General features: G+C 35.2%; 1 protein-coding gene and 1 long non-coding RNA gene across 5 annotated transcripts in view; one reads left to right on the forward strand and one right to left on the reverse strand.

Annotated features, from left to right (window-relative positions):
* LOC150095926 (uncharacterized) overlaps positions 1–25,174 on the forward strand; it is a 161,875-nt gene that overhangs the window by 127,329 nt on the left and 9,372 nt on the right. The window contains exon 3 of the long non-coding RNA XR_016549939.1: positions 14,063–14,279. This is a non-coding gene — a long non-coding RNA (uncharacterized LOC150095926). The remainder of the gene's footprint in view (positions 1–14,062; positions 14,280–25,174) is intronic.
* Positions 1–25,174, reverse strand: part of LOC150095927 (protein eva-1-like) — a 103,950-nt gene that overhangs the window by 6,155 nt on the left and 72,621 nt on the right. For 2 of the 4 annotated variants that reach the window (XM_090409251.1, XM_090409248.1), the window contains exons 2-7: positions 20,778–20,992; positions 14,046–14,184; positions 12,999–13,148; positions 11,675–11,821; positions 5,450–5,641; positions 5,133–5,303 (exon numbers count right to left, since the gene is read on the reverse strand). In XM_090409251.1, the coding sequence (XP_090265377.1) occupies positions 5,133–5,303; positions 5,450–5,641; positions 11,675–11,821; positions 12,999–13,148; positions 14,046–14,184; positions 20,778–20,992 (1,014 nt within the window). The remainder of the gene's footprint in view (positions 1–5,132; positions 5,304–5,449; positions 5,642–11,674; positions 11,822–12,998; positions 13,149–14,045; positions 14,185–20,777; positions 20,993–25,174) is intronic. The other 2 variants (XM_090409249.1, XM_090409250.1) reach the window with 2 other exon arrangements.

Raw genomic sequence — 25,174 nt, forward strand, 5'->3', positions numbered from 1 at the left:
AAAATTGCTTGGTATCTGTAGCATAGTATATACCCAAGGTAAAAAACTTTCGATATATATATAATTTAAGCATTATAGTAGAACAGTTTGGAATGAAAATTTTCATAGATAAAAAACTAAAACAATGGCATTTTGTGGACAAACTCCAGTTAGAAGAAAAATAGTTATTAATAATAGAACAGATAAATACTTTCTTGGATGTGAAATATCATATGAAGGAGAAAAAGACATACAATTAAAAACTTCAAAATTTTTACTGATTATAGGCCTGATAAATAGAACGCGCAACCCAAATATAGTACAAAAAGAAACACCCTTGAAAATATACAATACTTTAGCAGTGCCCACATTATTATATGGCAGTGAAATTTGGGCAATAAACAAACAAGATAAACAAAGAATAAAACAAGTGAAATTAGATTTATGAGAAGAACTGCAAATTACACATTATTAGATCAGAAAAGGAACGAAGATATTTTAAAAGAACTAAAAACAAAATCAATAAAAAAAAAACTAAAATGGATAATGAACTGAAATAGACCAATGTGTAATTAGTGTGATGAGGACGATGACTGCTCAGAGGTTCATCAAGGAATTAAATATACGTAAAAAGGATGGAAAAAATAACAATTAAACTAACTCATGCAAAATGTTGACGATAGAGAGAGGTAAGTAGAACTGCTTTACTAAAAAGCGGTTTTATATATCCAGTGGTACCTTGAAGATACGAGTGCCCCAACATACAAGTTTTTTGAGATATACGAGCCGTCACTAGGTCGATTTTTTGCCTTGAGTTACGAGCCTGCTTCAGTGGCGTCACAACCACCACTCTGCTCAGATTCCCGAGTCTTGCGCGTCGTTAAGTTCACTCATTCGCTCATTCTGTCGTGTTGAGTTTTAATTTTTTTTTTTTTTTGTATGTACAGTTATTTAGCTGTACATACAAAAAACCATGAGTCCAAAGAAGGTGAGTGTAAAGAACAGTGGTGAGAAAAGGAAAAAGGTGATATCCGTGGAATTAAAGCGTGAGATAATAGACAAACATGAGCAAGGCGTAAGAGTAATAGACTTGGCAACGCAGTACGATCGCACTACTTCTACGATATGTACTATTCTGAAGCAGGACTCGATAAAGGCTATAACTCCAGCTAAGGGCGTTAAAATTATTTCAAAGCTACGCAACTCTGTCCATGAAAAGATGGAGAACCTGCTGATTTTTTGGTTGACAGGGAAGCAGCTCGCAGGTGACAGAGACTATAATTTGCGAGGAGGAACGAGCCATTTACGCAGATTTGCTGCAGCAGACCCCAGATACTTCAGCACAGGAGGCTTCACAAGAGCAGTTCAAAGCCAGTCGCGGGTGGTTCGAAAATTTCCGAAAAAGGACCGGCATTCACTCCGTTGTCAGGCACGGTGAGGCAGCGAGCTCTGATTCTAAGGCAGCTCAGGAATTTGTAAAAACCTTTGCTGAATTGATCGAAGCCAAAGGATACATCCCCCAACAAGTTTTCAACTGTGACGAGACAGGGCTCTTCTGGAAGCAGACCAAGCAAAACTTACATAACGGCAGAAGAAAAGATGCCAGGTCACAAGCCCATGGATAGGTTGACCCTCGCACGTTGTGCAAATGTGAGTGGCGACTGCAAGATCAAGCCGCTGCTAGAATACCACTCAGAAAACCCTAGAGCCTTCAAGACACATAAGGTTTTAAAAGAAAAACTGCAGGTTATGTGGAGGGCAAACCCAAAGTCGTGGGTCATCAGGCAGTTTTTTGTGCAGTGGGTCAACTTGATCTTTGGTCCTGCCATTAAGGAATACCTCGAGGTCAATGACTTACCCCTGCAAGCCCTTGACAATGCTCCTGCCCACCCACCAAACCTTGAGGACATCCTCGAGGAGTTCAGCTTTATGAAGGTTCTCTACTTGCCACCCAACACCACCCCTATCCTACAGCCCATGGACCAACAGGTGATCTCCAATTGCAAGAAACCTCTTACCAAACAAATGTTCCGACGCTGCTTTGAGGTTACGGAGAGCACAAACCTCACCCTTCGAGAGTTCTGGAAGGACCGCTACAACATTGTCATACGCCTCAAAATTATTGATATGGCCTGGCAGGGTGTTACAAAAAGGACCTTGACCTCTGCATGGAAAAAGCTGTGGCTGAAAGGGACTTTGAAGGATTTAGACCTGAACGGGAAGTGCTGGAGGAGACTGTGTCCCTCGGAAAGTCCATGGGTCTGGAGGTGGATGAGGGAGACATCGTAGAGAAGACCTTGTCGCCGCACATTCCGAGGAACTGAGACCGAGGCGTTGACGGAACTACACACGCAGCAACATACGGAGGTTCTGCAGGAGATTGGTACAACCGCAGAGGCAGAGGAGGTTATCTGTTCAAGTGAGATAAAGAAAGTGTTGGCAATGTGGGAAAACGTTTTGGACTTTACTGAAAAGAAACACCCTGCAAAAGTTGCACCTGGTCGTGCGCTATTTAACTCATGCCTTGCCTAACTCATTTCAGAAACATTCTAAAAGGGAGGAAGAAACAAAGCTCCTTGGACAGGTTTCTATTGAAACGCCCTGCGGATGAAAGTGACGAAAGCGTAGCAAAAAAGAAAAAAAAAGTGAAGAAGAAAATTAAGTTAAGCAAAAGTGAAGTGAAAGAAAAAATTAATACCATACGCTAATCGGCTCCGCCAAGATCTGTTTATTTCTTTAGATTCTCTTTTACATGTATGTATGTATTTGGTTTTATTTTGTTTGTATACAATATTTGTTCATTAGAAATACATTATTATAAAAAAATTGGAGTGGTTTTTTGGGGAGTGGTACGAATTAATCTCATTTAATTAATTTCAATGGGGAAAATTGATTTGAGATACGAACATGTTGACTTACGAGCTCGGTCATGGAATGAATTAAAATCGTATCTCAAGGTACCACTGTGTATATATATATATATATATATATATATATATTTTTTTTTTTTTTTTTTTTTTTTTCGGAGCACAGACCTTGGTCCCGATCGTGATAACACTCTATTTTCCAACACAGCCAATCTCTTAAACAATCAGTTTGATAGTTTGTTTAAGGAAGCTGTGGAAGTCAAAAAAAAAAAAAAAAAACACTTTACCTAAGCTCAAAACATCATCATTAGTGGTTTTGATAGGCAATTAGGTGCCCACAATCTTCCAAGTATCCCTGGATTTCTAACTATAATTCTAGGATCAGGTGGTTAGCTGTATGAAACTATTCTTTGTATGTAAATTTGTAGGTTTTCTCGAGGAAAAACTTTCACACGTAGGAGGACATTTTTTAATATTTCTACGAATACGCTAAAGGAGTGATTGTGTTGAAACTAGCGAAACAGTTTGCACTACACAGAAATATAAGAGAGTGTTTATAAATTTCCCTTACAAGTTACAACAACAATCGAAATCAAAGAGCGAAACAAACGATGCGGTTGATGGCATGGAAACAGCATCCAATAAATTTTTATTGAACTCCGCGGCTTCTTCTCAGTGTGTCTCCCCTAAAACGGCTGACGTCACCTTTATTTCATGATGTACTCTTTGGGAAGATTGCACTCGAATATGACAGCACGTCTGAGAGTTTTCCGGGCAGAAAAAAATAGACGTGTCCGCTTCTCGAGACGAAGTATCTTTCCACGTTTCATTGGTTTCAAACTTCAGGATGAGGAACTCTTTTCTTGATAAGAGGAAACTTCAAATGCACGGGATATATGAAGGTCTTTGTTAATCTAAATCAATTTCATTTTGCTGTATATTTCATTGATTTTTTTAGTCATATTTATTCGCGTCCGTTTTCGTTTCGCGTTTTTGTAAATTTTATTAGTTAGAGTTCCGAAAGATTTTGTTAGTTTTTCATTTTAAGTTTTTCAGTCAGTTAGTTCTATTTCGTCGGTTTCATTTTGTCCGTCAGTTACATTTTTATCAGTTTCATTTTAAGCTTGCCAGTTTTATTCAGCAAGCATGTGTTCAATTTTATTTTACTCTATTTTTGTCAGTTTCATTAACGTAAGCTCATTGCTGTCGTAATTTCATTTATTTCAAGTAATTTTCATCAAATTATTTCTTTTGAAGAAATCGTCCGCTTTCAGTGAAATTCGATACTCATTTTCAATAAACTAAACCAACTTCAGTAGGTTTAGTTTCTTGAAAATGAGTAGCCAACTTGAAAAAAAAAAAAATGGTCATTTTACAGATGCAGACCAGTAAAATGGAATACCGACATACTTCTGGAACATCATAATTCGGGATATGATCTACAATATAAAAGTATTTCGCAGTAATCGTACTTCGAGTTGCATTCGATTAAAAATGTTGGTTGAGTGAACGAAATGTATCGCTTTAGTTTGATTTACGTAAGAAGAATTCAAATCACATAACAGTACTGGACATCTCCGGACGACCTCACGCTCTCACTACACTTCGTATCTGAGGATTCGATTTCAGGCTGTACATAAATAAGATTTGGTATTTCCTGTGATATGCAAATCAAAAGAAGGATTGATTAAACATCGAACCAAACAAGAAATCTTCCTAAATTTGTATTCATTATTACTCGATTTGAGTTCACATTATCAGATGTATAAAATATCGATGTTTCTCTTTTTCTCAAGTTCTCTAGAAATATTTTTGATAGTTTTAGGGTGCTTAACCATAAACACTTGTGTGATATTTTATTCTTTAAAATATGCACGTTGTCTCTAATTTTACGCTGAATAAAAGAAAAATATAATGCATAAATAAATAAATATAAATAATTTTAAAAAATCGTTTTTAAATTAAATTTTAAATTTAAAATCTTTAAATTTTTTTAATTTCGAAATTTTATGTTGTTTGAATTTTGAAATATTAATTTTAAAAAAAAATTACATTTGCATTTTTTTTTTAATTAAATTTTAATTTTTTTAATTACATTTTAATTTTTTTTTAATTTTAAATTTCTAGCATCAAAATTTAAAAAATTCACAATAACAATTTTGATATTTAAAGAACATATACAATTAATCAGTCAGATATAACTATGCTTGCACAACGAACTTAAATGTCTAAATTGCATGTGAGTGAGCGAGCGCGCGCGCACGCCCATGAAATAAATGACTTTACCTATAACATAATTATAGGCAGATATCCACTCGGCTAGAAATCCTATAACTTTTTGGTCCCCTTCAAGAGATGTAGCATTGGAATCGGAGCCATCCTCTTCCGTATTCTCGTCGCTTTGTATATCTGTTTTCGGAGTAGTCCTAATTATGAACACCATGTCTTTATCTTTATCTGCGAAAGAGGCAAACGGATAAAAAAAAAGGATAAGTTGAAAAATGCGAAAGAGAAGTTAAAAATGATGTAAGGATTCCAATTTCTTTCTAATATATCAGTTACCTACACACACTCGCACACGCTCACACAAAAACGACTTTAACCTGGATATTTTGGTGCCTGTGTAGACTTAAGGTCGGTTAAGATATATTCCAGATGGCTATCAGACTTCTGTGTGGGTGTTACGGGGGCATATCTTGGTTCTTCTATAAATCCGGTGTAATCACTATCTTCTTGATCCTTTCCGTTTTCTTCGCTGCCTCCTAAATCCAATTCCTTTAAAATTTCTCTCGGGACTAGAAAAAGAAATTTAAGAATGATGAGAAATCTAACTTCAAGGAAACGCTTGAAGCAAATCAATGACACAAGAATTAAAAGTAAAAAAAAAAAAAAAAGAATTAAAAATGTTAAAATTATTCTGAATTAAATATGTTGATTATAATTTTAAAACGTTTTACAAATAAATTTTAAATTCTTAAAAATTTTATTTTTTAATTTTGACTTTTTAAAATTTTTCCATTTAAATTTTTTTTACAAAAATTAATTTTAAACTTTTAGCATCAAATACTTTGATGATATAACTGTTGTATAATGTAAGTAAAGATAATGAGAGCCTCAGTAGCTCAGTCGCCCTTTGGTCGGAAAGACGTGGGTTCGATTCCCGTCAGTGATGTGAGGAACCTTAATCTGGTCTCTTTCGACGAAAGGTGACTTAGCCGGTCTTATACGGAGGTAGGGGTTTTTTTTCACCCGGAAACTTGGGTTTTTCGTCCTCCATAACAGGCAAACTGGCCCGTTAACACACGCATCTACAGACATAGGACACACCGAGAGGCATAGGGCCAACCGCCTTATCCTTGAGTACGGTTGCGGTTTCGAAGTCCAAGTATAGTTAGAAGATCGTGGGCGCCTAAGTGTCTGTTAGGACCACTGATGACGATGATGATGAAAGATCGTAATGGTTGCTTTATTTTCCAAGCAAATTTAAATGCAAGTTACAGCCGATCGGCGTTGAAGTTCAACGACAGGTCTTCGAACAAGCAAAGTGTTGGCGGACGCGCACTTTCAAGTGATCGGGATTTTACAAGTTCGGTACGCATCGGCAGGAACATGTGCATGTTTTGACTTGTTCAATCTATAATACTATAAATACGTGCGACGTATGAAATCAGTTTTCGATTGTTTCTGCATTGTGTGACAAGCAGTTAGCAATTTGATGTAGAGCATCAAAATTTTAGTGCATATCTTGTAAAACTACTTTGGTTTAGGTACGTGAGAAATTGCATTCTAGCAGTTTTGTAAATTTAATTTTTTTTTTTTTTTTTTTTTTTTTACAGATAATATCATGGCTGAACTCAAGAAGAAATGTAGACGATATAATATCGAATATTTGAAATACCGCTTTATTCAGTCACCTACAAACTAAACATTACCAAAGTGCCTGATTTGCAAAAAAAAAGTTTTTTCAAATGAATCTATGAAGCCATCAAGACTGGAAGAACATTTGACAAAAGTTCATGCTGATAAAAAAAAAAGGTAAGGATTTATCGTATTTTCAAGCACTTAAAAGAAAAATTTTTGAAACAACCAACATTGGCAGTGGTGTTTTCAGCAGCATCCAAACTAGATGATGATGATGGGTTGCGCGCCTCTTACAACATTTCCTTGCTGATTGCTAAATCAGGAAAACCACATAATGTTGGTGAAGAACTAATCCTACCAGCTGTTAGTGAGGTCACACGCAAAAGCGAGCCTCTGATATCATCAAGAAAAGTCCTTTGAGCAATAATACAGTGCAACGAAGAATTGATGAAATGGCCAAGGATGTTGAAGACTCATTGAATATTTAAAAACAACCCAGCTCTCTATATAACTTAATGAGTCTACTTTATCAGAAAACGAAGCCTTACTTTTAGCATATGTACGATACATAAAAGAATAAAAAATTTGCCAGGAATTATTATTTGCTAAAAATTTGCTAACTGACACTAAAGAAGAATCGATATTTCATGCTTTGGAAGAGTTTTTTTAAAGAAAAAGAAATCCCTCTGAATAATAACTTGCCATTTGTTACCGATGGTGCTCCAGCGATGGTAGGACGCTATCGCAGTTTTATTGCATATTTCAAAGAGGAGGTGCCAAATCTATACACTGTGAAGACAAAATCAAAAGTCACTCAGTATACACTCTTTGACTCAGTGAAACAGTTTTTAGAAAACAGAGATGATTTTTTAGGAGCCAACTTGATTAATTTTAAAAGTGACATAGCTTATTTCACATAATTTCTTATTTCTGAATTTAATAAAAACAAAAGCTGGTATTTCTGCATTTGTATCAAAACTTAGGACGAGGAGAATTTAGCCAATTTCAATCAACAGTGGAAAAATGTGATGAAGACGTGCTCAGATATGATCAACACTTGGAGGCTCCCCATTGTGATTTCAACAGACGATTTAAAGATATTTTTGAAATAAAAATACCCGATTGGGTTTTGGACCCGTTTTCAAGTACAAACAGAGAAGAATCTTTACAATTATAAAAAGTAACGACAAATGTGGAATTGAAAATAAAATTCAAAAACAGGTACCAACAGTTCTGGTTCCAAAAGCCCATCCTGGATTATGGGCTGTAAAAAAGTTTTTAATCGCATTTCCACACATTTAGTAGAACGCGGGTTCAGTGCGCTCACAAATCTTTTAACTAAAAAAAAAAAAAAAAAGAAACTGACTGCAAATAGCTGACTGCGGTGAGTTGAGAATGCATCAATAAATTGGTGGCAGCACACCAGGCTCATCCTTATCATTAGGATTATTTTTAATGTTACTGATCGTTATTTACTATGTGCGAATTTTACACATGTGCAATTTATGTTTGTTTTCTTAATTTTAATAATGTTATTACATTTTTAACTCCAACTTGTCCTATATTTACGTGCAATTTATATTTCTTTTGCTGATTTCGATAAATAGTTTTAAAATTTCAGTTCCAAGGTGTCTCATTTCCAAACTTCAAAAATCTCTACTAGATGCATAATAAAACGCAAATTTGTTTCTGTTTGTTCGCTTGAAACTCGAGAACTGCTGATCCGATTTTCATACGATTTTCTTTTATATGTATCAGGTAGAGCTGGTCAGGTCTTAGATTTAGACAGGATTTAGAGAAAAGGACGGAATGGAATTGGCAGTGTCATTTCAGAGAAAATTAAAACGTCCACACTATTTGTTTTCTTGATTTGAATGAAGAAGCAAATTATTTAACCCTTAATGTTATTAATACTTAGATCTTTAAGCCTCTGTAGTTCCGATTCAGACGACGCCGTTTGGATCCAAAAGTCCAAATTCGAATCCAAAAAAGTGAGTTCGAATCTCATCTAAAAATGCTGACGACAGAAGGTTTGTTCAAGAACAGAAAGTGAAGGAACTAAAAAATATTCATTTGAATGCAACGAGAATAGACCTCGTGACTTATTTGTATGCGCTCTGAGGCATTATCCTAATAGTTCTTTATAATGTATCCGAATGCCTTATTAAAATGACCGTGGAAAATCTGTTTATTACTTCCCCACCGATACGAGGGGTCGACTGAGTACAGAAAGTTCCAAAGAAGATGTTTTTATTAGCCTTCGTGGTGTCAGAAACACGCGGCTTCTTTCTTTGATGTCATAATCTTCCTGCCGCTTCCTGTTTTGTGTTACTGACCCCTAGGAGCCTTGAGATGAATTCAGCTACAAGACTGAGATGGAACCTTCTTTTTTTTTCATCTTTTTTATTGCCCTTGTTCTTTATTTCTTACTCAGTAAGAAGTAAGTTTGGGGGGAAAAAATGAAGCTTTTTATGAAAATATTGATTGAAGTCAACGAAGCGTTTTTTTTTTTTTTTTTTTTATTCTGACAAGACTCAACGTCCTTAAGTGCTTCTATTACATTATCAACTCCACCTTCCTTCAACGTATCTTACCAACAAATTTCGTTTATTATTTTTCTTTTTTTTTTCCACTTATATATCTACGAAACACTCCGACGATATATTATATACGTGAAAGTATAAGTTAGCAACTGAATTTTTGAAGATAATAGTTTCAATGTCTTTTTTTCTTCAAGAAATACAAAATATAATTGTATCGATAAAACATTTATTTGTAGTAATTTACAACTTATGTACCGTTTCGCTTTGTTAATTTTAACTTGCAAATCTAGGGAAGAAAACATATCAATAAATGACTTTTTTCACTGCTTACATACATGTTTTATTTATTGTTTAGTTTCTACAATATTCTTCGCATTATTTCATTTTTATTCCAAAATAAATTTTATGGTCACAGCAAGCTTAAAAGGCTTTGGACAGTACTTATCGCATCGAACGTACATCGAAATAAACCCTAAAGCAAGATACGGTGGTCTGGCTTGAGGTCTAATTGGATATTAAACCATCAATTTAGCTATTAGTTTGGACTTGGTATCCGCACATTTGCAGAGAATATAATATATGTGGAATACTTTGTTAAAACACAAGCAAACGCTTAAAACATTGCAAAGACTGGTTACTGAAAACGCTTGCGCATAAAAAAGAAGTAGCAGAAGCATTCAGATCTACTTGTAAACAACAATACAACGCTGCTTTAAAAAAAAAAAAAAAAAAAAAAAAAAAAAAAAACTTCAAAGCACGTACACTGAAGGACCGTGCTCGGAGAACCCAAAAAACAATCACTGTGCTTTCACTAGTATCCAAATCGGAAACAAAAGGAAGTTGTCCCAAATAAAAATCCAAGACCAGCCCAGAATAGATAAGGGGAACGAAATCGAGAACATAAAACCCGCTCAGATCAGTTGTAGATCTTAATATTGTGATATGTGGTAGATATATTATTTATCCTCAAGAAATTTTAAAAAGAATTCAGTAATCAGTTCTCACGTATAAACAGTAAAGAGAAAAACACGATGGAATGTCACAAATATTCATGTGACTTGTGATTAATTAATCCCCATTATTAATTGTAATGAAATTGTATCATAATTATTGTTATCTGTAACCTGAAAGCACATTACAATGATTATTGTTTAAAATATTCTCCGTTCACCATTACAGCAGTCTATTTCTGCCATTTTACAAATTCTGAACAGTAATATTTGGCAATTATTTTAATGTCACAATCAATCCTATTTTTTTCAATATATTATCATATTTTTCAACATATAATCATAAACATTAAAAAAAGTTGTAAATACGTTAAGAAAGCCTTGCTAAGTAATCATAATTATTATTGTAATATTACCATAATTCTACACGTAATCCTCGACAACTGATTAAACCATTTTTGCAATTAGATTCTTGTAATAAGTTACTGAAATCTCGCAAACTAAGCTTATAAAGTACTTCTATTAATTATTTATCAGTTACTGGTATAATTTTTAAAATTACTGCAATGTATCAATAACATGCAAAAATTTTGTAATTGTAATAAATTACACTTATTCTACAAATTAATTGCAATTACTTTTTAGAATATTTTCAATAATTCCTGTAGTATTTTTGTAATTATAGTATCATAATCTAATTCATTTAAATAAAGACAAATTAATCCTAAATCACTATCTTTTATAGTTCTTCTTCTTCCTATCATGGAATATAGGCCATGTGGCCTGTTCCGGTCTCATGCCATCTCTTTCTTGGTCTTCCGATTCTTCTTTTTCCACTTATTTTGTATCTGTATAATATTTTTGGTAGTCTGCTGTTGTCCATTCGATTTAAATGTTCTAACCATTTTTGTTTATACTGTCTTATGTAGTAATTAATTGGTTTTATTTTCAGGGATTGTAAGATTTCTTCATTTGTTTTGCGGTCCCACTTGGTATATCCATCTGTTTTTCTGAGGAACTTCATTTCTGCTGTTTGAATTCGTTTTTCATCTTTCCTTTTCATGGTCCATGTTTCGCTTCCGTATAGTAGAGTTGGTTTTGACAAGACATTATATAGTCTGATTCTGTAATTATTTTATCATTATAATTACAATTCGAGCTATTTTAACATTATCATTAAATACATACCGGTATATACTAAGGCGTGAAGATTCTATGAATTGAAACAATGGCTTAATTTACGTGATAATGATAAACAATCCGAATAAAAGAAAATCGGCAAGAAGAAGAAGCATTTTTTAGAGGCAGATAAAAAAGAAGATTTTAAGACGTGCTTTGCTGAAAGACGTATGTAAAGATTAGCTCTTTCACTCTATCCATATACCCCCCAACATTGCACTCACACAAAAAAACACCAAAAAAAGAGAGAGTTTTTTATCGGCTGGGAAAAAAAAACTCATTCTGAGATACTCACCACAGGTGTAGACAACTTTTAGAAAAAGCTTCATGCCTTGGGGACATCCAGGATTGCCAAACGTTCCAACATCAGCTCCAATAGAACATTTGCGTCGTCCGTGGCAACTGCTCATAACGGTTTCTGTGGCATAGCTGACTTGGCAATCTGCGGGAGATAGCAAAACACAATAGACATACGCCGACTCAACTAGTACATGTGTGTGTGTGTGTGTGTGCGTGTGTAGAAGTTACGGTAGCAAACATATCTGTCGTGACAACCGGAGCGATGCTTCACATTAGCTGCGTTTGCGAATAGAAAGTTGTCTATAAGAGTCGACGGTATTTTTTTGTTTGTTTGTTTTATTATTATGGCTCTTATATGAGTGCTGTGCGCAAAAACTTCCCATTAATATCAAACTGCTAAGGGAGGACATCAAAATTGAATTTATGGATAGGAAAAACAACAATTTAGTTGATTAAATTTCGCCATTACAGAATATTGAATTGCATGCCGATGTTTATTTAAGGATCTACCGTATATTCTCAAGTTTAAGAATACTAATGGCAAATTGAATTAGTTTTTTTTTTTTTTAATATAAGATTTTTAGTTTGTCATTTCTTCCAATGTACTTATTTAAATGAAAACAAAAACTGAATGTAATAATCGAAACGTTATTGTCATTTCTTATGGGAACTATACTCAAGTTCAACTTCGGCTATATTCAAATATTACTGAAAAATTAGCTTTGCATAACTATCAAAATAAAAAAAAAACCTTGGAAACCTCTATGTTATTAAATGAATTGAAAGGCTTCGTTGTGTTTTTTTTTCTCCTTGTTGCAATATTTTTAAATTTACATGAGCAGTATTTACGATTTTTTTATCGTTTTTTTAAGGGATATTTATTCACAAATAAATTTGATATGTGAACTTTCTGAGTTTCTTTTTCTCAGTATTTCTTAGCTTATAAGCTCTTCCGCATACTGAGATAATTTCTCAGTAACTTATACTTTATTTTCCCATAATTAACTTAAATGCTTTTGACAAATTTCATCAAAATTTGTCAAATGGTTTAACCGATATTCAGGAAGAGATGTGATTACATTTATCGATTGTGTTGGACGTAAGAATGACTACTAATAACGATATAAATAGCAATTAATAATAAATAGTATTTATTTTCATGGTGTGTTTATATTTAAGTTATGCTTGCGACCATGGAGTCCGACAGAGTTGCGCATTTGTTTTTAATTTAAAAATAATCAGTTCACCCATATCTGATTTGTACCTGATTTGAACTTTAAAATACTGGGGAAAAAACTGAATTATTAATACATTCATACCTTCCATTGTCACACCTTCCTCCTGAGGACATTCTGGCACGCCGTAATGTGTGGTTCCAAACGCGGCAGAGTATATCACAATCCGTAAAGACTTGTGACATTTAAGACGTAGTCGATCACCCACACAAACAACCTTGTTGAAAAATGTATCTATGGAAGAAAGTTTAAAAAATGTAATCTTAGAAAGACAGTTAGAGAAAGGTCAGCACAAGTTTGAATATCTAAGATTAAAACCAGGAGTAAGTTATAGCAGATTCGGTTGAGTTCAGTAACTCATTGCGGAATTATAAATGGATCATCGAACGAATTGCTATCCTCTAAACGCAGATGTTATAGCCTTCTTAGTTTTATAAATAAATTAATAAATAAATATAAATAAATTAATTAATGTTCCCAACTGTTAGGTCGTATCGAAGGTTACATAATCAACACTCAGACAAAAGTCACACAAACAGCAAATTTTCATATAATGACCTAATGTGATGGTGATCTTAATATGAAGGTCGAAACGTCGGGAAATTAAAATAATCATTTATAACAAGGTTGGAAGGTCCTTAATTTGTGTAAAATGAAAAAAAGAAAAAAGAACTCATTTAAATAAATAACGATATAAAATCAAAAATAAACATTTTTTTATGCTGATAAAACTAACAACGATCGAGTTATTTTAAAAATAACAATAATTCGATTTTTCATTTATTATTTCGGAGTTGGTGTTTGTAAATTTACAAGCAAGCGTATGCAACTGGAGAAACGAGTTTGCCCAATCTCTCTGGGAACTAAAAAGCAGATATTAATAAATATATATTGTATGCTATATAATTTAACAATCCATAATAAAGATTTTGGATGTTTTACCAGTTCCACGATATATTTTGGGTTGACAACTACTACAGCGGATTATTTTGCATTCAGTTTGATAGAAATCCTCTTAATTTGCTATTTTTATAGACTTTTCTACATGTAAAAGTAATCAAAAGTCAAAACCTAACCAATTCTACTACGATAAATAAAATTTAAAAAAAAAAGATGAAAATAATTACTTACTTGGTCGACATTTATAGGCGACTTCCGCATATTTCCTGATTCCCGGGCAAGGATCTGTACCAAAGCTCTCTGGAGAAGTCAGGACTTGACATATCCTTTGTTCACGACAAGCTTCTTCGACTGTCTGCAATAGACCATACTGAGCTGGTCATCAAGCTATCCGTAAGAAACACCCCATTGCCAGGAATCCCCCACTCTGGGTTTCAACAAAGGACAGCACAAGACAAGACAATGGTAGGTAAACAGAAACTTGGATTAAGATCTTAGTTAAGTTATTTTAGAATGGTTTAGCTATTGTAAGTCGCCAGTAACTTACCCTTATGAATAACTGATATAAATCATATACAAAGAAGAAGAAAAACGGTAGTCCGAAACTCATTAAAATAACCATATATACTAACATTAAACTGATAGTTATTTTCGTTTGTCCAAATTTCCAGCTTATTCAAATCATTTTGTAAGTGCTGACTATCAGTAGCATCCCTGATTGCCCTGCCTATCTCCGCATCATCAGCAAACAATTGCAAATCTGATGATAGACCCTACTTGATGTCATTAATGTACAGATTGAACAATAATGGACCAAGGACTAAACCATGAGGTACACGATTGGTCACCTTAAACTGGCAGATTCATACCCACTGTATATATACCACTTTTTGACACCCGTTTGTCAACCATCCACTGATCCAAGTCAAGAGTTTATATTCCAATCCTATATTTTCCAGTTTATGCAACAGCCTTTCGTGTGGTATCCTATCAAATGCCTTAGAAAAATTCAACATTATCATAGTGTATCCATTCCCTTTATCCAACTCGGCCGTAACATTGTAATAAAATATCAGCAAATTGCTAAAACATGACCTTTCTTTAGTAAACCCATGCTGTCCCTTGCAGAGTGTAGCTCGCTTGTCTACCCATTTCTGTATGCAAGTTCTTACCAACTTCTCTAAAATTTTCGCTACCACACCAGATACTGAGAGGTCTGTGGTTAGACACATCAGATTTTGCACCACCCTTGTACAATGTAACTATCATAAATTCCTTCCATTCTTGTGGTATTATTAGTAAAGTGAGCACTCATATATATTATTATTATTATTATGTGACACCTCCAGGGAGTCCAAAGACTCATCGAGGGAAAGCATGCCAACAGCATCGAACGATTGAACCCTTCCAACTACTAACCGCGCTCAAACTTGCTTACCTTTTTTTGCGTGATGAGCCATTAGTAGCAGAGGCTCTACCAATCGACCAGCCTTTGCTGGCATAGAAAGATCAACAATGCAGACGTAGCATTAAAAGTTACAATAGATCATTACACTCCTCATAACTGACTTCCTAGCAAAGATTATTAACAAAGGTATCAAAAATTAATACTAATGAGTAGTAGTAATTCATGTTATTTCTTATAACTGAGAGAGGTATGCTCCATCAGATCTGTTGAAAGTCGAATGACATAAGCATGTTTCGCGATTGTCCCAAACAGTAATGAATGCTGCTAGTACACAGAGCTTTAGTCTTCTTCGAGTGAACCTTGTATGTGCAATAAGATGAAAACCAGATTGATGCAGTTTATAGTACTGGATGTACACCATCTAATCAGAAACATCTGGACCCCTGCTCGTTCCAACTGTCACCCTAATATGAAAGACATTAATATGGAGTCGGTTCTCCCTTTACCGCTATGACAGCCTTCAATCTTCTGCGAAGGCTTTCCACTAGATTTTGGTGCCATTCCTGCAAGACCACGCTTTGTTGTGTTGATAGAGGAATTGTCTTCACCGAACTGTTAAGTTCGGTGAAGACAATTCCTCTATCAACACATATAACTCAAATTTGGAAGCACAGAAGTGTCTAGGATGTCATTATAGGTCGCAGCGTTAAGATTTCGGGAACAAGAGGGGCCCCAGCCTGAACCAAGAAAAACAGTCCCAGATCATGATATACCCTCCACCAAACTTCCCACTTGATACAGCACATTCGAGCAGGAGTAGCTTTCTCCTGACATCGACCAAATCCAGACTAGTCCGTCGGACTTCCAGGTGGTGAAGCTTGATTCATCACAGAGAACGCCTTTTCACTGCTTCAGAATCTAATGGTAGCAAACTTTCTAGCACTCTACCTAACGCTCGCACCCTTGGTGATGTTAAGCTTGTGTGGCTACAAGTCCATGGAAATCCACGTTCTTACGGCGGGCCCGATCTGTGATTTTATTTGGTCTAGCGGGTAGTGATTGTGCTGTTATTACTTACACACGTTTCCCCTTCACAACATAACATCACAGTTCATCGGGGAAGCTGCAGCAGGGTAGAAATTTCCTGAATTGAGTTGTTGTATCATAGGAGATATATGATAATACCACATCAAAAGTCACTGCGTCTTCAGTGCAGTGCATTTTACTGTTAATATTTGTCTATGAAGATTGTAAAAGTGTGCTTCCTTTTAAACCTATATGAGGCATGACTATATTGCACATAGACATAACCACTACTACGAACGAGTGACGAGATATTTTTGATCCAGAATGTTTGATCCGTTGATATTGCTTATATTGCCAAAGATGAAAAAATCTTACGAGAGTTCGTAGTATCTTTGCACGCAAATATTCCTTGGACATAAGAAAAGGACATACTGTTTACTTCTTCTTGGAAAGTTGGAGAATTGACTCATCTATTTATGGCATTGTGGATGATTGTATCACTGAACCCATGTAGTCGTTGGGTGAGCATAATACATTTTTCATTTTCTTTTTAATTCTCTATTCATTTGGTGACTTCATCTAGGAGTTTGCTTATTCCATGTAGGGTCATCAGTAATAAACTGATAGACAGAGAATTAAAAAGAAAATGAAAAATGTATTATGCTCACCCAACGACTACATGGGTTAATTTACTGTTGCTTTTTAGAGATTAATTTACTGTTGCTTTTTAGGGAGTCCAAAGCTTTAAATTCTGAGTAGGTCAGATTAAGAAGAGGAGGTGGTGTAGCTTCATATAGAATCTGTGCAGTAGGAAGAATATGTAATCCTTTCTCTCTCTCTCTCTCTCTTGAAATCTTTATCACTAATTTGTTGATATCAAACCACTTTGTTCATCACGCGGAGGATAACTACGAAACGATGAGCATAAATCGAATAAATTATTAACATTTCTCATTAAAAATAAATATGTCAAAAGTATATTAAAAAAAACTGGACGATTATCGGTACAGGATGAAATAAGAGTAATGCTAATTTAGTTTTGAATGAAAAATATACAACGAAAATACAATTTCTTTTTTTATCTTATTTTGCAAAACAAATATATATAAATATTTTATTTTATTATTTTTCTATTATATTCAAGAACAATCTTCTATACAAATGAGGCCATAATACTAGCAGAACATGAAAGAGGTTTGCAAAAAATTACGATAGCAACATACAAGCATATGAAGTATGGCATGGGAAGTATATATGAATATCAAAACGAAAAGACTTCGGTTTTATACAATTATTATGATGTAAATTATAATTATACAGAATTCATATATCTTGGTATCACACTGAACTCCGACCCGAACAAAGTAAGCCTTGTTCGGAATAACAGCCGAATCAACAGAGGATAAGAAGTGTGTATTATCTTGAAATGTCTTCAAGAGTGGAATGAAATCCTTGAAGTTGGTACTAAGTTTATTTATATAAAACGTAAAATAATTATAACAAGAATTAAGGAATTATAAGGGCTACTTCTGAATATTTTAAATATTAAATTCAGAACTGTAATACGCATATCTAAAGAAAACTGACCAAAGATATTTCACTTTAAATTTATGCAAATCAAATTCCCCTTGAGATTTCAGAAAATCTCCAGCGACACAGAATTGGCTATCCGTTACTTTACTGTCTGCATTCCGGTAGGTATTATTTCCCTTATTAATTAATAACAAACAAATGATTTAGATAGTGGAGGTTTTCTCAAATCGTTCTCAACTTATTACCATTTTTTTTTCAGTTTTAAAAAACCAAAGCATTAAATCAGGGGAACATTTCAGCTATTGCGGGCCGCATTAAAAATTTCAATGAAGCCCGCGAGCTACTAAGATACACTGCGGTATTTAGAATTGTAAGATGCCTTTCAGATTGACAAGGAACGCTGTGCATTTGATACTTTACATAAAATCCTATAAAAATAAACAAACTCAGCTTTGAGAGCGTAGGTAGGAGTCGGGTTCATGATAAGTAAATACAATCAATACTTGAAAAAAGATAATTTAATGAAGAAAACATTCATTTTTTACAATGTCAATGGGCAACTTGGCAATGTTTTTCCTTGACCAGCTTGTCGATATTGGCATCAATGTTGGAAGTCGCTATGTGCAGAGTATTCTCTAGATGTTGGTCCATAATCTGAGTTCTTGTCTTGGACTTCACATGCTTCATTCTGGAGAAGAACTGCTCACATAAGTATGTGCTTCCTAACCAAAGGCACATCTTCAAAGCATGCTGACGAAGATTAGGGAATGCATCCTCAGAAATGTAATCTTTGTAAAATGTAAGCAAGGGCACATTGAATAATTTTTCTCTCAAAGAGTGTTTTAGAGTTAAAGCAGTTCCATTTTACTGAGCCTGGCATTGAAAATAAATCTAAAGAAGACTCTTAGTTACAAAAATCACTAAATCTCTCTTCGAACTCACTTCTTCGCAAAATTAACAAGATTCATTTCTTGATGAATTTCATTTCTTGATGAATATGCTACAAAATTAACCTTGTTAATTTTGTAGCATATTCATCAAGAAATGAACAGTTGGACTCAGCGAGAAACTGAAAATGAGTTAAGTCTTTTTTTGCGAGTTGTGCCTCCTAAAATTTGAGCTTGGCCACAAAAGCTTTGATGTGATCAAACAGAGTGTGCACCACTTGATTTTTGGATTGTAGCCGCGTATTTAGGTTATTCATATGGAACGAGATGTCGGTCACAAAAGCAAAGTCTGTCATCCACTTCGGATCGTTAAATTCCGCAATCGGATTCCTCTTGATTTGCATGAACTGCTGTATTTCGCACCTTAAGTCAAAGACTCTTTTAAGAACCTTCCCTCTGCTCAACCAACGCATATCACTATAACAAACCACATCGCCGTGATCCGCTTTGCACTCTTGGATGAAAAACTCTTGGAATTGACGATGATTCAATCTTCTTGCGTTAATAATGTTGACGACAGTCACAATAACTTTCATGACATTCTCAAATCCAATAGTTTTCGAGCACAAATTCTCCTGGTGGGTTAAACAGTAGTAATGGGCGAAATCTTTTCCTTCTAGTTCCGGTTCTTTCCGTAGCAGCGGAACAAACCCTTCGTTCTTTCCCACTAGTAGGGGCACCATCAGTTACCACACCCTCGAGGTTGGTTAAGCTGAAGTCGAAACGCTGGAGCGTTTTCTTGGCGGCTTCAAGAATATCAGTGCGTTTTTTCTTCGTTCCCTTCACAGGTACGAGCGCTAGCAGTTCTTCTGTCACAGTGAATTGTTGAGCAATGCCACGGACACAGATAGCCAGTTGTGTTGTATCCTTCACATCTGTGCTCTCATCTAAAGCAAGTGAATATGACGTAAATTCGGACGACCGTTTTTTTAAAGTTCCTTCAATGTCATTGGCAAGTTTTTCGCCACGTCGTGCTACAGTTACCCCAGACAAACTCGGTTTTTTAAACACTTTCTTATTTGTCACAGAATATCTCCAGCAGCGATGAGACACCCTTTCACAGAGTCCAAGAAGGCTTTTGATTTTTTAGCAATTTTTTCAGCTATTACATAACTTACTTTGACGCACGCTTCGCTCTCTTCCCTCTGCCTTTTAAACGTACCCTGCTGGAATTTTAAATAAATTTCGAGAGACGGTTCACTTTGTCCACACGAAGCCGCCCTTGAAGGTGATCGAAAGTGGACGCATGTTTTGTCTCATAGTGTCGTTTTATATTGTATTCTTTTGATACTGACACTGACTCAGGACAAATTAAACACACTGGCTTATCGTCGATCGGCACAAAAAAGTACAAATTGGCCCACTTTTCATTAAAAACCAGACAAGAATAACTTGATTTACGCTTTTTACTCGTAGACGTCATAGTGATGGAAGGTGAACCCAAAAAATGAACCAAAATGGCCGTGAACGGCCATTTTGGTTCATACTTTCCACTGAATAGCAACATAAAACTACAATAGCCTATGGCTGACACGACGAACCTGCGTGCGCTTATACACGAATATCACACTGTTCACGACTGACTGTGGATGAGATCCTCTTGTATTTATATGAAAATAAAGAAGTATCGAGTACCTTTGAGATGTATCTGGAAAGCACTAGACAGCGCACTCGAACGAACTACTGCTTCAGCCATCTACCTGCGACGTTAGTACTTAAGTACTGCTTGGCGCTGGTAGATGGCTGAAGAAGCATGTCTATTTAATATTTGTTTTTATAAGATTTTATGTAAAGTATCAAATGCACAGCGTTCCTTGTGAATCTGGAAAGCATCTTACAATTCTAAATACCGAAGTATAGCTTAGTGGCCTGCGGGCTTCATTGAAATTATTTTTTATTTAATCGCGTTTTAATGTTAAGTAGTTATTTTTTCAAAATGGCCTCCGGGCAATGCGTTGAAGACCCCTGCGTTAAATGAAAGCTCATAATTTGATTTACAAGATGACGTCACACAAAGCACTCCAATCAGAATAGATAAATGTCTCTTACCCGTAATGCCTCGGAAGCTAGACAGTGGATTGTCTCGTTTGGCAGGATGTAGGTGTCAGGAGGTTTCTCTGATGGGCACAGCTGGTCTGAGGCTACTTGTCTTCCGTACTGGGCAAGGTTGATGCTGATCACCGTGTTCGGCCAACATTCGATCTTCAGTTCGTCTCCATCGCATGCGTGAACTTGAAAAGTCCTCAGGGTTCCTGATAATAGAGCTAAAAAACAATGTAGATATTGGTAAGCACACGAGAGGGGAAGACCTCATGTGAAACACTACTCGCACTGCCAGCTGCCCTGGTGGCCAACATTAAGCCACGACAGTGAGTTGTGCAGTGCTCTGACAAAAAGGCAAGAACAGTGAAGCATGCAAAACAAAACATTAACTCAACATCATATTTATTATTCGTTTTATATACATATATTTTTCATTTATGTGAGCAAATTACGGTGGCGCTAGTGTGCAAAAAAAAGGCAAAGGCATTTTGATGGGAGTGCCATCTACTGGGAATAGTGATAACAAAGATGGCGTCATCTATCGAATACAAATCAATCGACAGTGACGCCACCTGGTGGATGGGATGGTAAATAATCGACGAATTTGGTGCAGGGGAAAATAAAACGTGGGAAGCGTAAATCAAAATGTCTCTGCGTGGAAATCTTACTAGTTCCAAACACACACAGAAGGCGTCTTTACTTTGACAATTATTTAAGGATTGCAAGTGTCTTAAAAGCTCCTCTAAATGTAATGTCTTAATGATACCACTCAGGTTTGACTGGCAGAGGGTGGGCTTCCCCTCCTTCGAGATAAAAATGAAATCTAAAGATGCAGCGTATAAAAAAAAAGAAAAAGGAATCTATATAAGAAATAATGATTAAGAAAATTATGATCTTGACGAAGTTGGTTGGTATTTTAAAGGGGGTGTCAATTTTTATGTGTAGTCCAAAACCGCCCAGATCAAGGCTGATTAAACAGATATCTGAGCTTTTTAATCTCTACATTTATTTAGAGATTAAATTTATTCTAAGAGATTCATTTATTTTAAGACTGCCTCTTCCCCATATCGAAGTCCATCTCTTTAGACTACACAAAAGTACATGTACCGAGTTACACGTAATTTCGCAGTCACATGCGCTCTCAAACATTCATCACTGAATAATAAATTTGTCTCCAATTTGGAAGGGAAAAACTCGTCACCCACCGTACAAGACCAGCTAAACTCACCTTCAGTTAAAGAAGCCCTTTTACATTAGACGATATAAAATGGCTTTTTTATATAAAGCTGATTAAACCATTGATGGCACGCAAACATATTTTTCCTACTGCTATTAAAACAGATCTGTCGGATAGAGTACAAATAAGCCTATCGATTAAATTGATAAATTTAAATAAACGGTTATTTCGAGACTAAGAAAAATATAAATACTCAGATGATCATGTACATCTAGTATTATTGGATGAAGTCACTTCTCTATAGACTAAAAACTACTCAATCTAGTGTTCTAGTAACTGAATACAACATCAAATATCTGTTTTCTTTTTAAATTGTATATAATTATAAACAAGTAAAATTATATAATTTTACATGTTTACTACATATTTTACATTTCTAGGTTTATGAGAATTTTAATTCTAATTATGTACAGGGACGGCTCGTGCATAGGCAATGAGAAACTGCAGTAATCCCAATTTTTCTCGATATATAAATATATTTATTAATTTTTTTATATTTGCTTGTAATATTTAATTTTATCATCAACAACCCTATACAATTCTCTTATTTTGTATAAAAAATAATAAAAATCCATCTTGTAGCACTTAGGAGGGCGAAGGACGCTAGCAGCACTGTGTTTACCACAGTGTCATATTGCTACGCGCGCAAGCATATGCACGTCATAGTAAGATGCGAGTTATTAGCGTAATGCGGCACTGTCCGTCGTGTAGTTCCACTATTGTTTATATGTAGTTTGTGCCAGTAGTAGAGTGTTCGTAGTACTTATCGTGTTTACTCCGTCTCTGGAAATATTTGGCCATTACAATTTAAAGACATAACATTTGTTATAGTAATTTTGAATTATACCAAACTGTATAATTTTATCGATAATAAACAATATTTTTTCATGTTTAATTTTTTTTTTTAATTTTTATCATATTTTTGATATTTTATCCAAACACGTATACACTGTACTTACAGTGTGCATGTATATTTCGATAGTTGGCACACCCTCACGATTTCAAACCACGAGCCGCTACTGGTATGTACATCATCATTCTGCTACAATTCTCATAAAAGCATCTGTCGTTTGTGAGTTGCATATCTTAAGAAGTATATTACTGAACACAGCTATTAAGAATTTGACCTTGTCCAAAGAAGTATAGAAAAAAAAAGGGGGGGGGGGGGCTCTGGAGAAGTTACTGCAACGACCTTAATAACTGTTCGTATCAAGCGTCTAAGCAACAACATCAAGCATCATGACTGTTGTAAACAACAAAAATGTCGAAACAGCATCAAATATAACTGTTACAATATAGATACTTAATATTACGTCCAGGCTGCAACTATGTGGAGTCCATGAAATGTAACCATGTTGCCTCCGTAGCTGAGTTTAGAAGACCCATTGGGTTGAAAACACTCGTTTTCGATCCGGTCTGTGACGTCAAGAATACGGAGTGAAAGGGCTTTTTTTTTTTGCCGGAAACTACGTCCCTCAAACATGCAAATCCACCAGAAGAACACACGCATACAGACACAGGACACTACGGGAATAAATATTAACTACCTTATTCCATAATATTTGGTTTCGAATACCAGCACGGTAAACCGTAAGTCTACGCCTGAGTGTAAAATAGAAAAGAAGGATGTTGCATCCATGGTACCACCATAAATCATTCATACTTTTAAGGATTCGTTCTGGCCTAACATTCATTTCTAGAATCAAGCGATCTAAACTTCATGTGAACAGAAAGTATGCATTGCGTTAACTCTCTCTCTCTCTCTCTCTCTCTCTCTTTCTCTCTCTCTCTCTCTCTCTCTCTCTCTCTCTCTCTCTCTCTCTTTCACACACATTTTGTTTATCTGCCTCCCCTGAAGGGCTTCATGTTAAACCAAACATTATTCATCAACTCTTCAAATGTGATGTGCAGAATTCAAAAAAAGGTCAAAGTTCAGTATCGTGATGATTTCCGTAATAGAATTCCTTTAAGAAACGAAATTAAAGAGAAAAAAAAAAGTGAGTATGCTAAAAGAGATTCTTACAGTTTAATGTGAGCTGAACATGACTAAAGATGACAGGAAATTATTTTGCATGCCTAAACTATAACAGAACACGTAAATAAAGAAATAAAAATAAATAAATAAAATAAAAGCCTTCCAAATCTACAACTGCAGGAACACAAGGTTCAGTTCGTTTTATTTATTTACAAGTTTTTATCTGAATTAAGTACAAAGATCACGCAAAACTGCAATAAACGAAAGGGAAATTTTTACTCATTAAACTCACGTGCACAGAATTTTATCGCCATAATAAGAAATCGTAACTCTCCTCGAGAATGCAACCATCGGGGGAGTTAAAATTTCCGATTTTAAAATTCTAGGTTTGTGAGCAACGTTTATCAAATGATTTCAGTAACTACGCAACAGCATATTCACCACACAAGTTCATTTCAGTAACTATGGCAACAGTTTATCAGCTATCTCAGTTGATTGAGGTAACCAAAGTAATGGCTTATTACACTGCATCTGTTTGCAGTAAACTGTTTCTACAGATACAACTGTTGAATAAACAGTCTTGGAGCTGAAGTAGGCCTAAACGAAATTACAGATGATATGCAAAGTGTAGGTGTTGTTTTTGAAATATAAGAAGCTCAATCGTACGTTGAAAATAGATATCTAGGATCTTATGACTGCACATGTAATTAATAATCGAAATTGTGACATTTTTTTTGTTAATTTTGTTTCCTTACCACTGAAACCTCAACCTTGTATTTTTCATCGCGTGGCTCATCCTTGCCCGTTAATATAAAATATCTAAGTAGGTCAAGCTGAAAGCAATACTGACCTGTTCCGTTAGCCCTGCTCTTTTATCAGTCCAGCAAACACGCTATTCGTGTGTCATGTCTCTCGAAAGATAAACGCTTTCCTTTTCAGAGAGAGAGAGAGAGAAGAGAAAAGCGAGTCAATTTTGAACTTCGTTTTCAGAGTTGGCGTAACGATTTTTAGCTTCCATGTGTGCGTGATGAGGCCACTCAGAAATGAACTTCAAACATTTGTTGGAAGATTTAACTGCCAGAAACAATGAGAATACCACGCGTTGGATGGGCCTAATTAAGATGGACTTAATGCACAAGAGTCATTAAGTATTTAGCTACACACACACATACGACTACTAGTTGAGTCTCA

The sequence above is a fragment of the Typopeltis vanoorti genome, chromosome 19 (assembly GCF_054136105.1).
Source record: "Typopeltis vanoorti isolate ZY-2024b chromosome 19, IOZ_Tvanoo_1.0, whole genome shotgun sequence".
In the NCBI taxonomy this organism is placed as follows: Eukaryota; Metazoa; Arthropoda; class Arachnida; order Uropygi; family Thelyphonidae; genus Typopeltis; species Typopeltis vanoorti.